This window comes from Heteronotia binoei, chromosome 5, assembly GCF_032191835.1.
Source record: "Heteronotia binoei isolate CCM8104 ecotype False Entrance Well chromosome 5, APGP_CSIRO_Hbin_v1, whole genome shotgun sequence".
NCBI lineage: Eukaryota > Metazoa > Chordata > Lepidosauria > Squamata > Gekkonidae > Heteronotia > Heteronotia binoei.
The window spans coordinates 16,656,652-16,671,327 of NC_083227.1; the positions used below are offsets into that span (position 1 = coordinate 16,656,652).

A 14,676-nucleotide genomic window follows, 5' to 3' on the forward strand; every position below is an offset into this window, starting at 1 on the left:
ACAGGGGACCTTTCCTTTCCTAGGAACTGCAGCACTCTCCGCTTCTTGACCCTTTACTCAATGTCATGTATGGAAAAAAAAATAAAAGAATAGTTTTAATAATTCTTTTTTCGAAGCAAGGAAGAGATTAAAGGTGCCTTTTAAATGCCATCCCTAGGGGCGTAAAGCTTCCCTGTGATTCCACAGTGGGGCTGGCAAGGCACTTTGTTCATGCTCAGATGCCCTGTCAGCCAGTGGAAAGCTACACCTCTCCGACAGAAAAGAATCCAGAAGCATTCAAAGAATAGCTGGAAAGCTGATGTTTTGGCACCCAACCGATTTGAGGTGCACCATTCACCAGAGCTCCCTGGAGAGGTGACTGCCCCCCCCCCCCTTTGGAGATCTTCTGGAGGGACTGCAAGGGTGGGATATGGGGTTTGCTATATGGTTTTTGGTTTTCACTGAGCAGGTATTTAAGTATTACCTTAGGCCAGGGGTGGCCAAACTTGCTTAACATAAGAACCACATAGAATGAATGTCAGATGTTTGAGAGCTGCAAGACCGGAAGGAAGATGGGGGGGAAAGAGGGGTGTAAAGAAAGCAACTTTAAATACATTCTCTAAGCCACAGAATATGACTTGGCGAAGTGACTTAAAGAGACATTGCTTTCTCTGACAGGGCGGTGTGGGCTTCAAGAGCCACACAATATGAGTGAAAGCCACAGTTTGCCCCCCCCCCCCGCCCCGTTGTAGGCCGACTTGAACCACAAGAAAAACGGGACATGAATGTTTTAATAAAATAAATCACACGTCCTAATAGCGAAGCTGGCCAAATCTGAGCATCCCTAAATGCAGGGACTGGAGCTGTGAAGAGGAAGACAGATCTTACTCCAAATGGAAAAATTCCCCAGGGTTGCAGAAAAATGTGAAATCTAGTAGGGAGAATTACAACAAAACAAGACAAACCAACCATAAGATGAAAGGAGTACCCTGCGGAAAACTGCCTGCAAGGCGAAACCTCTATGGAAAGGGGAGGAGCGGGGGGAGGGGCTTGGAAGATGTGCAGGAGCACAGGTTGCCCCTCCGAGGAAGGCACCCCGCCTTTTTGAGAGGGCTGGGCAGCCGGGGGGGGGGGGGTTCCCCAGGAATGCAGCTCTGGACAGAGTTACTCCAGAGCAGGGGCGGCCAAACTGTGGCTCTCCAAGTTCCCACCACCCCGTTGGCCAGCTTGGAGAAGCCATTTGTCTCGTTAAATCACTTTGCTAGGCCAGCCAGCAGCTTGGCGAATGCATTTAAAATTAAAGTTGCTTTCTTTCCCCCTCTTCCTCTTCCCTCCGCATCTATCTTCCTTCCGGCTCTCAAACATCTGATGCTTATTCTGTGTGGCTCTTGCGTTAAGCAAGTCTGGCCACCCCTGCTCCAGAGGAATCGCACTAAGCTGCAGGGGGCGCCTCTGGCGGCAGGAGCCGGGCTGAAGTCCGGTCCAGCGGGGTCTGTCGGGGCGCGGCTCTCGACGGGGAGGGCAGGAAAAGCCTCTCCTTTCTCTCTTTCCTTTGCCTGCAGCTCTTCAAGGGTTAAAGCAGCCGAGCCGTTTGCTAGAGAGGCCCAGCAAGCGGGGAGGGAAGGGGTTTGCATGTGACTCGGGGAAGAGAGCCGGGGGGGCGTGGCTTTGGGGATGCAACACTAGAGAAAGGCCTCGCAGCCGGATCCCGAGAATTCTTACTCTCGAGTAAGTCATCACTGCAGTCCTGCTCTGTTTTCATTTGTTAGCGCCCGTGGTGTCCCTTGCAGGGCCTGGAAGGCGGGACCTGCAGTTTGCAAAAGGGAATGAAATTCCCCGCCAGGGAGGTCAGAGGGAGACGCAGGAGGGATCCCGGGAGAGGGATCCTTCGTTCCCTCGCGTTTTGGCCGGTGCTCCCCCCTCCATCTGCAGTTTCTGGGGAAGGGGGTATTGAGGTTATTTTATTTATTTACCTTAATTCTAGTCCGCCCTTCAGTGGGACTCGATACAATCAATACTTTCAATAAACGATGCAATAGAATTTGGGGAGGAGAACCGACCAGAAGTCTGAAAAACGGTGTTGCAGGCAAGGATCAGTGTGAACGTGACCCACGAAATGGCTGCAAAAAGGGCACCGTTATGATCCAATCTACTGCAAAACTCAACACAGGGATTGAGACCCCGCGCCTTGAGGATGCAGCCAAGACACTTTGTGTGAAGCTCTTTGTCCAGCACTGCCCTGCGGCTGGCTTAGAAAAGCCCTCTCGGATCATTCAGTTTGGCTCCGCCTGCAGAAAGCCAGGAGGGGGGGGGCGGGCTTCCTGACCCCTCTTCAGGCAGACCAATGTGGGGAGGGCATAGTGGAGAAGGGAGGTGTCCAGGCCAGCCCCTGGAGGGACTACAGAGCTCCCTCGCTCTCAAGAATACATGAGCCCTGGCACTCTGCAAGAGCTGGAGTTTCTGAATTGGTTTTGTGGGAAAGCCAATCTACAGTGTATTGATCTAGTCCAGTCACAGTGGCAGGGATCCTGGGGGCCAGATCAGCTGTATCAAGGGAAGGGGCCATTTTTTGAGCTGGGAAAAAGCCTGTTTTGCAACTGCATGAACTTGCATCTCCAGCAATAATGTTGGGTCTGGTATAAGGTTGACACTCTTAACTGAGTCAGCGAGGCTTAGCTGAACCGCATCAACAGGGAGGAACATAACGTCCTTCAACACATGTGCTTTCCTGGCCAGTACTAGTTTTTTTCTTTCCAGGGTCCAGTTTCCATTTCTTCCCTCTTAGCCATTTTCAGCGAGGCAGCCAGGAAACAGCTGAGGACCTCTGCGCCCTCACTGCCTCCTCCTGCTCCCCCCAGCAGCCCCTGTGCCCTGCCCTAGAGAGGCCTGAGGCCTCTCTCTCCCCTTTCCCTCTGCTGGCTGCTTGGGCAGAGCTCTTGCCCAGCCCTTCCGGCCCCTTGAGGAGCCATCTGCAGTGTCTAAGCCCTTCCCAGTTACTTTGTCCTGGGTTCCAGTTCGCCCTGAGAGGCACCCCCTAGAAAGGCCACACGCACCCCCGGCTTTTTGAGAAGGCTGGTCCCAAAAACTGGAGGCCAAGCTCATAACACCCACAGCAGATTTTTAAAGAACCAAACATGGAAGGACCAAACAAACATCTATGTAAAAGCTTAATACTTAATATAACATAAATACTATGAAATTAATCCTGATCTACAAAGTACAACCCGGAGGCACACCTGATACACTGAGATGTCTGTTGACCAGGGTCAATGATATAACTCTTAGGGTTCTTTCTGCTATTTTTAATATTTTAGGGTTGTCACTTTCCGGAAAGTCAGGGAAATGGAAATTGGTCTGAAGTCAGGGAAATTGTGATTAAAATATATTCAAGTAGTGGATTTTTGACCTGTTGCTGCAAGAGTATGATGTATTCTTGTGGCAACTAGAATAGAGAAGTAGCAGAATACAAGTAAAACTTAATGAAGCTCTTAACCAGCTCCACCTTTTTCTTAGCTCCACTCCCAGCAACCAGCCAAATGTGTTTCTTGAGCTCTGTCCCTGCATGATTTCCAAGGTCTGCCTATAGCATTTGCAAAGCAAGGCTAGTTTAAACCTTTGGCAATATACAAACTTTAAACATCTGTTTTCATCCCTACCTCCTAGTGCTGCATTTAACTTACATATAAAGCATTTTTTAGGTCATGCTTGTGTATGGAATGGATGTTTTCTCTTAAACCCAGCACAGAGTTGCAAATGAGTTTTGCCGCTGTTGGATTGCACAGACAACTAGCACTTTCTACTCTGCACCATGCAAAGTAAGTTTTGCAAACGTGATTACTTGTTCCTGCTGGCGTTCACAGAGTGCCAGCTCTCACCCTCTTTCCTGACTTCTCCCATGCATAAAGGTTGCAAATGAGGGTAGATTGCAGAAATTCCACCTCCTTTGTTGTTGCTGATCTGCTCATTACACTTTCTGGAACCAGAAAGGGAAAGGGAAACTTTCCAAGCTTTGGAAAGTTCCTAATTGTTAGCATTCAGAGTTTTCTTGAATTGGAAGTTTGTATCTTGGTGTAATTTTTGGTGTAATGCAGAACACATGGTGCTGCAGTTAATGTTGAAGGAAGCTGATATTAAATCTCTTACTCTGACAAATATTTTTGCAGTTGAGACTTGTGTAGTTCTAGAGTGGGACATTTCATTAAGCCTTGCATTAATACAGCAGGACCTATTCATTTTTTAACTTGTGGTTATATTTGAATGGTGGTCAGGGAAATTGACAAATGTTGGTCAGGGAAATGAAAAATAAAATTTTAATGTCAACCCTGTATTTTCCCTCTCTCATATCATAGGCAAGTGAATAAAAGTGTCTTTCTGTAGTTAGAGACAACCCACGAAGAAGGAGATGGAAGAGGAGGAACCAGAATGTCCTGGAACTGCAAAGAGATCGAGGACAGGTCCTCATCCCATCCAAGCAGGGAGTGGTGTTGAATTCTGGGAAAAAGCTGTGCCGGAGACCTTGGCTCAGGACATTATGACTGCAGAAGAGCGCAGACAATGCTTCCGGCAGTTCTGTTACCAGGAGGCCGATGGGCCCCGGGAGGTTTGCAAGCGGCTCCATGGACTTTGCAACCACTGGCTGAAGCCGGAGAGACATACCAAGAAGCAGATCCTGGACCTGGTGATCCTGGAGCAGTTCCTGACTGTCCTGCCTCAGGATATGCAGAGCTGGGTCAGAGGATGGGGGCCGGAGACTAGTTCCCAGGCGGTGGTCCTAGCCGAAGGTTTCCTCCTGAGTCAGGCAGAGGAGGAGAGGCAGGCAGAGCAGGTGAGGGGCTTTCATTCTCTCAGTTCAAGTATTGATCTTATGCTAAGGCTTCCTGTGCGTGCATGTTAACCGCCACCAAGTTGCTTCCAAGTTATGGCGGCCCTATGAATTAATGTCTTCCAAAATATTGTACTGTTAATGGCCTTGCTTGGGTCTTACCAACTGAGGGCCAGGCCTCATTTTGGGCAGGAGTTCACAGGAGAAGATCTCTGAAACCTCTAAATTTTATTGTACTCTTTCCTTACACACCCTCGCATGCCCGCCCCCCCCCCCCCCCCCGAAAAAAAAGAACCTTGCTCCTGGGCTCCATTGTTCAAACCCCTTGTGAGAATTTTTAAACTGTAAGATTTGACAAACTTTCTAATATTTTTCCTCACAATAAATAACCAAAACATATCTAGCAGACAGATGGAAATCTTCCTCATGAAACTGTGGCCACATAGGAGAAAGTAATTTTAAAAAAAATATGCTGGGAGTAAGATTTTATAACGACAGTTATAATTCAAGAAGCATATAAGAACATAAGAGAAGCCATGTTGTATCAGACCAGTGGCCCATCAAGTTCAACACTCTGTGTCACATAAGAGAAGCCATGTTGGATCAGGCCAATGGTCCATCCAGTCCAACACTCTATGTCACACAGTGGCCAAAAAACCCAAATGCCATCAGGAGGTCCACCAGTGGGGCCAGGACACTAGAAGCCCTCCCACTGTGCCCCCCCAAGCACCAAGAATACAGAGCATCACTGCCCCAGACAGAGAGTTCCAATGATAAGCTGTGGCTAATAGTCACTGATAGACCTCTGCTCCATATGCTTATCGAATCCCCTCTTGAAGCTGTCTATCTGAAGGTAGATGCTGAGCTGATATAATTTCCTGCACCTTCTGATGCTGTCAGGGGTGTTGGCATATGCAAATGAGTTGTGCTAATGAGCTCCAGCACCTCTTCTTGTACAAAATGACCACTGCTGAGGGCCATGGCACCCTTGATTGAGTCCATCCATCCCATGTTTGGTCTCATTCTTCTCCTGCCTTCTTTAACTTTTCCCAGCATTATTGTCTTTTCAAGTGACTCTTGTCTTCTTGTAATATGGTCAAAGTAGAATAGTCTCAATTTAGTTATTTTAGTTTTTAGGGAGAGTTGAGGTTTGATGTCCTCTACAACCCACCTTTTTGGCGGTCCACGCTATCTGCAAAAACTCTCCTCCTACATCACATTTCAAAAGAATCAACTTTTCCCGTACCAGTTTTCTTCATCGTCCAACTTTCACACTTGCACATACTAATAGGGAATATGATGGCATGAATTAACTTTGATCTTGGTCACCAGAGACACGTCCTCACACTGAAAAGTCTTTTCTAGCTTCCTCTTCACTGCCCTTCTCCACCCTCAGCCTCCTCCTAAATTCTTCTTTGTGGTCACTAGTTTCACGATGGAGCCAAGGAATGGAAACTCTTGAACAATTTCAAGTTTGTTCTTTTGCTGATTTTCACTCCACCTCCTTCTAAATCTAATCCAGTTTCCCTTCTGATACGTTTTGCATACAGACTGAAGACACAGGAGATAAGACACAGCAGTCTTGATAATTTTAGCCCGTTTGGAAACCATTCTGTTTCTCCATCTTCTGTCCTAACAGTGGCTTTTTGACCAGAGCACAGGTTGCTCATCAAAGCAATCAGATGTTGTGGCACACCCATTCATTTAAAAACCAACCATAGTTTTTCATCATCTACACAGTCAAAAGCTTTGCTGTAATCTATGGAACACAAGCTGATTTTGGTCTGCGATTCAAGTCAAGTTAGCCTTTGTTGCCAAAAAATATATAGATATATATCAGAGCAAATTGTATGCTCCAAAAACCAACATATATTTGCCATCTTATCTCTGGTGCTTTTGCCTTTTCTGAATCCAGCCTGAACATCTGGCATTTCTCATTCCACACATGGTAACAAACGTTGTTGTAACATCGTAAGCATCTCTTTGGTCCCACAAAAAAAGGAGTGTGTAGGTCCCGTAGTTGCTGCAGTCTTTAATGTCTCCTTTTGTTGGAATTGGAGTGTCAATTGAGCATTTCCAGTCTGTGGGCCATGACTTTGCTTTCCATATTTGTTAGCATGTCCTTGTTAAGATTTTGAGGACCGTTTTTTCCCCTGGATCTTGGAATGAGTCTATTGATATCCCATCAACTATTGATGATTTGTTTTTCTCAGTGCAGCTTTCCCTTCACTCTCTAAAATTCCTCAGTGTATTGTTCCCGTCTTTTCTTGGATATTTCTACCTCTAGATCAGGGTTTCCCAAACTTTTCTTTCCCGTGGCTCTGCTATTTTTACACTTCTCCTTCGTGGCCCACTAAAATTTGGGGGTCAGGCCAGAAGACTTTGGGGGTGGAGCTGGGAGACAGGAATTATGTCATTTCCTTTGGTGTCACTTCCAGGTCAAGGCCAAGAGATGTCACTTCCAGGGGACACTGAACCAAAACTCCACCAAAACCAAAACTCCACCTTTTCCTGTGATGTCACTTCCAGGGCACTCCCCCAAACCTGCCTTTTCTTCTGAAGTAACTTCATTTTCAGAAAAATCTCTCTGAAACATGCTGAGCCAAAATGGGGGTGGAAAGTGGGTGGTCTGCAACTTTTTCATACATTCCAGGGTCCTCTCTTTCCACCTATCTGTTTGTGTGTTCTTCTCCAGCTTGCAAGCACTCCTAATGCTCATGTTCAATTGCCTGCACCACCTACGCACCCTTTCCTCAACAGCACTGGCTAGTGTATGCAGTTGGAAGTGCTGTTGCCATTGCCATCAGGAATGTCAGTACTGTGTACCACCCACACTGGGCTCTGGCAGCTGCTGTACCTCAAAATATGCTGACACATTTAGTAAGCCCTTCCTTCAGCTGCTACTACTGGAACACTTCCTCAAGCTACAACCAAACTTGCTTGGTTTCAAGAAAATCTTTTGACAGCTATTCTTCATACTTTTCCTTGACTGAAACACTGGGAAATTGCTGTGAAAGGTAGCAGAGAATTGTACTGCAATTAATGAATTAATTTCAAGTTGTATAAGGTTCATACAAGCTTTTCTGCAGTTATCCCAAAAGGATATATGAGGGGATTGCAACTTTTTACTGGCTGTGTTTCCCATGCCTTTAAAAGCAACCTGTTGTGCAGATATTTAGCCAGTGAACTTCTTTCATCCTTTTTAATATCTACAGGAGGAGTTTCATTTTGGTGTCAGACAGCTGTTAAAAGCAGGACCAGTAAAATGGTGCCAAGTTCATAGTACCCAGCTGAAAAAAACATCCCCCCCTTCTTTGCCACCCAGATCTCCCGGGAAATCTCCCCAAAAGAACATAGTGCAAGGCATAAGAAAACTCATATCTTGAAGAACACTTCATGGATTTAAAGTGCCAGTGGACGCCAGCTTTTCTCTCAAACACTGGGAGAGGGGGAGAAAGTAGGAGAGGCAGCCAAGATCCTCTCTGCACAACACAGAGACAGGGAAAGGAAGGAAGCCAAACAGCCTGTGTCTGTCTTCAAGGCTAGCTTTTCTCTGCACAACACAGAGACAGGGGAAGGAAGGAAGCCAAATGGAGTTCAGGCTTTGCAGTCTGTGTCAGTCTTCAAGGCTAGCTTTTCTCTGCACAACACAGAGATGGAGGAAGGAAGGAAGCCAAGTGGAGCTCAGGCTTTGCAGCCTGTGTCAGTCTTCAAGGCTAGCTTTTCTCTGCACAACACAGAGATGTGGGAAGGAAGGAAGCAGAGCAGAGGTCATGCTTTGCTGGGGGTCGGGCTAGCTTTGGCTTTTCTTGTGACCCGGAAATGAGGCTTCCATGGCCCGGTACCGGGTCCCAATCCTGCAAATGGGAAACAGTGCTCTAGATATTTCACTAAGCTGGGAAGAAAACCCAAGTATTATTCTTGCCCCTGTGGTTGAAGCAGTTCTGATGCTGGATGCAGGGATGAAGAATCTGGGAGTGGGTCAGGATTCATCTCCTCTGCCTGTTCCATGCCTTCTTACCTGTCTCTCTTGCTGTTGTTTCAGATGTGGAGACAATCCGCGAAGATGGACTCAAAGTTCTCTGAGGAAGAAGGAGGTCCTCCATCAGAAAAAGGTCAGAGGGCACAGGCCCAGGAACATGCCCAAGATGCCCTCTCAAGTGGTAAGGGTGTCCCGTGCCCAGATGGGATTGGTGTACTTAGTCAAATGGTTGGGCTGAAGGTTCAAGATAGGACAGAATACTTTTGCAGACTCTACAGACTTGAGTTCTGGGACGTCGTGCCAGAGGATGTAGCGATGGCCAGTCCACTTTAAGGGGGAGTAGACAGAATCATGGAAATAGTTCCATCCTTATTGACATTAATTAAAATATGAGTCTCTCACCTTCCTTCCCTTGGAGGGTCTCAAGATGGCTCCAAAAAGAACAGAGAGAGAAATCTGGGTGCAGATCTTAGTCATGGTGAATAAATGGAGGCTCCATGTTCTCCTGACCAAGGTGAGCCCTGTCTCATCAGACCTCAGAAGCCAAGCAGGGCCAGCCCTGGTTAGTTCTTGCAGGGGAGACCACCAAAGAAGCCCAGGGCTGCTCTGCAGAGGCAGGCAATGGCATCCCACCTCTGAATGTCTCTGGTCTTGAATAACTCTAGGTTCAGATAAGTCAATTGTGTCTCACACTGTGATCTGAAGAAGTGATAAGTGATCAAGGGTACAAATTGATCTGAAGAAGTGATCAAGGGTACAACTTGCTGCCATTGGGATGATGCATTAATCAAAATATTGAACAGCAGTATATGTCTGTGAGGCCTGCCTAGCTACTTGGCTGCCTCAGGGGCTTTCGAGAAGTTGGGGTGGCTGTGAAAATGATGTTCAGCATCGCTGGGTGGAGCAATACAAGCCACCCTGCTGATCCAGGGGCAACGGAGGCCTGTATTGTGGCCATCACCCAAGCCAGAGAGGGTGTCCTGGCCTGAGGCCAAGGCCGGGCTGAGAGGCCCTCAGAAGGAATCTGGAAGGGGCCAGATCCCAGTTTCTCAAGTTGCAGCCTTTACAACACACTTCCCCCCCAGATGGGGTTACAGACAAGCTGACTCTGTGCTTCTAGGAAAGGCAGAAATGCCTGGCTGATTCAGACTTGGCTGCACATTAGACAATAGACAGGCCCAGCTAAAGTGCAGAGAATGGCTCAGAAATAGAAACTTGAGAAAGGCAGCCCTACACTGCAGGGTTGGTTTTTTCCTAGTTCATTACTCCCCCCTCCTCAAACAAATGGCACCTTTTCAAAAAACTGTGAGTGCTCCCCTTTAAACTCTGAGGATCATGTGATGAGCCCTCCGCCCCCCAAAATGTGTGATTTGGGCAGGCTGAAAACCAGCTGTCTCTGTCCAGAACTGCTCTAAGTGCAGTTGAAGGACTGGATATCCTGATAACTTCGTGTATGTAATCGTCAAGAGCAGAGGATCAAAAGAACTGCATGGCAAGCCAGAAAGGAACAGTGGGGGAATGAAGTAGGAGTCAAGTGGCACCTTTAAGACCAACAAAGTTTTATTCAGAACGTAAGCTTTCGTGTGTTCCAAGCACACTTCATCAGATGAGGAATCAGGTACAATAAGCAGGGTTATATATATAGCTGAGAGGCAGTGGTTTAGAATGCAAAATGATACAAATTTAAGATCCAATGACAGAATGATAAATTAGTTGGATGGGGAAAAACTACTGAGAAAGTAATGCCCTCTTTTTGACCCAGGCTTATATAATAGAGTGTTTGACAGACATTCTCACATTTTGACATGTTACTGTTTTATTGCTTTCGCTTGCTCATGCTACCCAGATCAAAGGTTTGCTCAATTTGTTAATTTTACTATTCTGTCATTGGCTCTTAAATTTGTACCATTTTGCATTCTAAATCGCTGCCTACCAGCTATATATAGCTCTGCTCACTGTACCTGATCCCTCATCAGATGAAGTGTGCTTAGAGCACACGAAAGCTTACGTTCTGAATAACACTTTAAAGCTTACATTCTGAACAAAACTTTGTTGGTCTTAAAGGTGCACTTGAGTCCTACTTTGTTCTACTGCTTCAGACCAACATGGCTGCCCACTTGGATCTATCTAGTGGGGGAATAATTATTTGCTGCTTTCCCCCTTACAAGTACATATGGGGAGTCTGCAGAGAGGAGACGCAGGCAGGATATTAAAACAGCTCTGTGGAAGGGCCTGGCAGGGATAAGATGTGACCGGATTCTCAGATTGGAAAGAAAGAAGATATGATAAAAGAAACACACACCCATTCTTGGGCTGACCCTGACTGTTGCCTTGGCTTCTTGCCTGGGTGGTGATTGAAGCTTTTCCTTTTTTCCAGCAGCAGATGTTGAGGAGACAGCTGGGGAATTCCAGGGTTTATCTTTGGAAAAAGCCACGATTGAAGATGCTGAAGGAAACTTGGGAGATGGAGATGGACCACAGAGGCAGGAGGGAAGGCATGCAGGTAAGAGGAAGGAGAAGCCTTTTCCTTGCCAAGGAGGTGGTTTCTGGGAAATCCCAATCTGAGAAGAAAGGTCAGTCAAAAAGAGAAGGAACAAAGGCCTCCATCCTCACTAGGGAATTCACTGCAGGGAAAATGAAAATGCAGGCAAGGCCTTTGCAAAGGCCTTCAGTTGGAGAATGAATGTCATTTTGCAGATACCAATTCCCCCAACAGAGAAACCACATAATTGCTTGCAGTGCAGAAAGAGCTTCAGTCAGAAAAGAGCCCTCTCCTCATAGCAAGGAAGTCACACAGGTGGGGAACCTGTAAACAGTCAGAGTCAAAACTAAGCGTCTCATGCAGGAGGCATAATGTACTTTTAAAGTGTCTATTATTGTACACTTGTATGTTTCCTTTACTATGTAAATTCAGTGTACCGCAGGAAGAAGCTGCTGGAATATTTGTGGAGCGCTGATGGAAATTAAAGTGCAGATCAGACCTCCTTGCTTGGGTTCTAACAGGATCTCTTTCTTTCTTCCAGCCAGGAATCAGGAGAATGAGGAATTGCATCCTCCATCGGCAGATAAAGTCAAGAATGAAGGCTTGAGGGGAAGCTTCCGGAATCAAGGTGGATCTAGGAGGCAGAAGAGAAGCCACATGGTCAAGAAGAAGGATAGACCCATTCCTTGCCAAGGGGGGGATTTCAAAGAAGCCATTTACATGGTGAAGGAAACATGCAAGTGCTTGGTGTGTGAAGTGGACTTCTCAGATAAATCCATATGTAATGAGCACTTACAAATGCACAGTGGGAAGGAGATCCATCAATGGCTGGAGTGTGGAAAGACCGTGATTCACAGAGCAGAGCTCCTTAGAGATCGAAGGACATCTATAGGAGAGAAACTTTGTAACTGCTCAAACTGTGGGAAGAACTTCTCAGATAAATCAGATCTTGTTCAACACCAAAGAATTCACTCAGGAGAGGAACTATTTATTTGCTCGGAGACAGGAATGGCGACCTCTAAGGGAGGAAAAGATAATGTACATTTTCCAAAGCAGAGTATAATGAAGGCATGGAAATGCTTTCGGTGCAGAAAGTACTTCAGACACAGATCACAGCTTCTTGTGCACCAAAAAACCCACAGATGGGAGAAGCCTTTTGAATGCTCAGAGTATGGGAAGAGATCTAGTCACAGTAGCCATTTTCAAACTCACATGAGAACCCACACAGGAGAGAAGCCGTTTCAATGCTCAGAGTGTGGGAAGAGATTTAGTCGGAATGGCAGTCTTCAAAATCATCTAAGAACCCACACAGGGAAGAAGCCTTTTGAATGTTCAGAATGTGGGAAGAGATTTAGTCACAGTAGCCATTTTCAGACTCATTTGAGAACCCACACAGGGGAGAAGCCTTTTGAATGCTCAGAGTGTGGGAAGAGATTCAGTCAGAATGGCAGCCTTCAAAGTCATCTAAGAACCCACACAGGGAAGAAGCCTTTTGAATGTTCAGAATGTGGGAAGAGATATAATCACAGTAGCACTCTTCAGGAACATCTAAGAACCCACACAGGGGAGAAGCCTTTTCAATGTTCAGAGTGTGGGAAGACATTCAGTCAGAGTGGTTGTCTTCATAAACATCTAAGAACCCACACAGGGGAGAAGCCTTTTGAGTGCCCAGAGTGTGGGAAGAGATTCAGTCTGAATGGCATTCTTAAAAAACATCTAAGAACCCACACAGGGGAGAAGCCTTTTGAATGTTCAGAATGTGGGAAGAGATTCAGCCAGAGTGGCAATCTTCAAGAACATCTAAGAACCCACACAGGGGAGAAGCCTTTGGAATGCTCAGAATGTGGGAAGAGATTCAGTCACAGTAGCCGTTTTGAAACTCATTTGAGAACCCACACAGGGGAGAAGCCTTTTGAATGCTTAGAGTGTGGGAAGAGATTCATTCAGAGTGGCCATCTTCAAAGACATCTAAGAACCCACACAGGGAAGAAGCCTTTTGAATGCTCAGAATGTGGGAAGAGATTCAGTCAGAATGGCACTCTTCAAAAACATCTAAGAACTCACACAGGGGAGAAGCCTTTTGAATGTTCAGAATGTGGGAAGAGATTCAGTCAGAATGGCAATCTTCAAAGTCATCTAAGAACCCACACAGGGGAGAAGCCTTTTGAATGCTCAGAGTGTGGGAAGAGATTCAGTCTGAATGGCAATCTTCAAAAACATCTGAGAACCCACACAGGGGGAGATTCCTTGTCGTTTTAAACAGTTTATTAGGGTTATAGGATCACAGAAAGTAAGGGAAGTAGATGGGGATAGGGTAACAGAAAGAAAAAAAAGCATACAAATTATAAATAAAACCTGACATATTTCTCCAATTGTTAGCTAAGAGACCTCTTTTTTCGGTTTTAGAATAACAAACTCTGAATCATAGTACAGTTCATCTTATCTCAGCTTCAAGACATTGTTGGTAAGATCTTCGAGCCGCATATAAAAAGGTGACCATATTTCTTTTAAATTTTTTTAACTGTCTTCTGACATTAAGTCTGTAAGAACGTCCATCTCTGCTATCTCCAAGAATTTCACTATTAGCTCTGCTTTTGTTGGTATATCAGTCTTCTTTCAGACCTTTGCATACTGTATTCTTGTTGTGGTTACTATGTGTATATATATACATTTTTCAGACATGTAAATCCTTTACATCTGGCATTATGTTCAATAAAAAGAATTCAGGTTTAAAAGAGATTGTATTGTACATTTTTTCAATAATTTCAGGCACTGTAGACCAATATCTTTTAGCCTTCCTGCAAGCCCACCACATATGATAGAATGATCCTTCCTTATCATTACATTTCCAGCATAATTAGGAGATCCCCTTATACATTTTAGATAATTTGACCAGTGTTATTTATCACCTAAAAAACTTCTTATGTATGTTTTCCTTAAATGCTGTACATTTTGTTACTTTTATATTGGTAGACCAGATTATGTCCCATTGTTCCTAACTTTTGCACCCACTTAATCATAGACTCCTTTACTACTTCATCCTCCCTTTATAAGAGCAATGAAAATAATACCTAAATAAGCAGACTCGATATAATTGGACGAGGAGCAGAAAAACATATTGAACGGACCGATGTCTATGGCAGAGCTTGCGGAAGCAATTAAAAAACAAAATTATTTTGGCAGGATATTTATAAGCAGAATATTCAAGAGGAGGACTGGCACTCAATTTATAATTCATGTGGACTTAAGTCTAATGTGTTTAATATTCGTTTTAATTCTTTTAAGGTGTTACATCAATGGTATCTTACTCTTTACAGATTACACCATTTTTGGCCTGGTGTGAGTGCAAAATGTTGGAAGGGATGTGGTCATTTGGGGGACTATATGCACTGCTGGTTGTATTGTCCTCAC

General features: G+C 45.4%; 1 protein-coding gene across 5 annotated transcripts; it reads left to right on the forward strand.

Annotated features, from left to right (window-relative positions):
* Window positions 1-1,626: 1,626 nt before the first annotated feature.
* Window positions 1,627-14,000, forward strand: LOC132571067 (oocyte zinc finger protein XlCOF6-like). 5 transcript variants are annotated; one of them, XM_060237723.1, is made up of 5 exons: window positions 1,627-1,707; window positions 4,329-4,804; window positions 8,847-8,964; window positions 11,161-11,286; window positions 11,807-14,000. In XM_060237723.1, the coding sequence occupies exons 2-5, from the start codon at window positions 4,382-4,384 to the stop codon at window positions 13,522-13,524; spliced, it is 2,385 nt and encodes a 794-aa protein (XP_060093706.1). In that variant the 5' UTR covers window positions 1,627-1,707; window positions 4,329-4,381; the 3' UTR covers window positions 13,525-14,000. The 5 variants fall into 5 exon arrangements, with proteins under 5 accessions (XP_060093706.1, XP_060093708.1, XP_060093709.1 ...); XM_060237725.1 differs by having other exon boundaries at window positions 11,164-11,286; XM_060237726.1 differs by having other exon boundaries at window positions 8,847-8,916; window positions 11,164-11,286.
* Window positions 14,001-14,676: the final 676 nt, after the last annotated feature.

What these genes read in the sequence shown, in the direction of transcription:
- LOC132571067 (XM_060237723.1), top strand. Translation starts at nt 4,382, where the DNA reads ATGGAAGAGGAGGAACCAGAATGTCCTGGAACTGCAAAGAGATCGAGG. An exon ending in AGGAGAGGCAGGCAGAGCAG is followed by an intron (nt 4,805 to 8,846) that starts GTGAGGGGCTTT and finishes CTGTTGTTTCAG; the next exon opens with ATGTGGAGACAATCCGCGAA. An exon ending in GCAGGAGGGAAGGCATGCAG is followed by an intron (nt 11,287 to 11,806) that starts GTAAGAGGAAGG and finishes TCTTTCTTCCAG; the next exon opens with CCAGGAATCAGGAGAATGAG.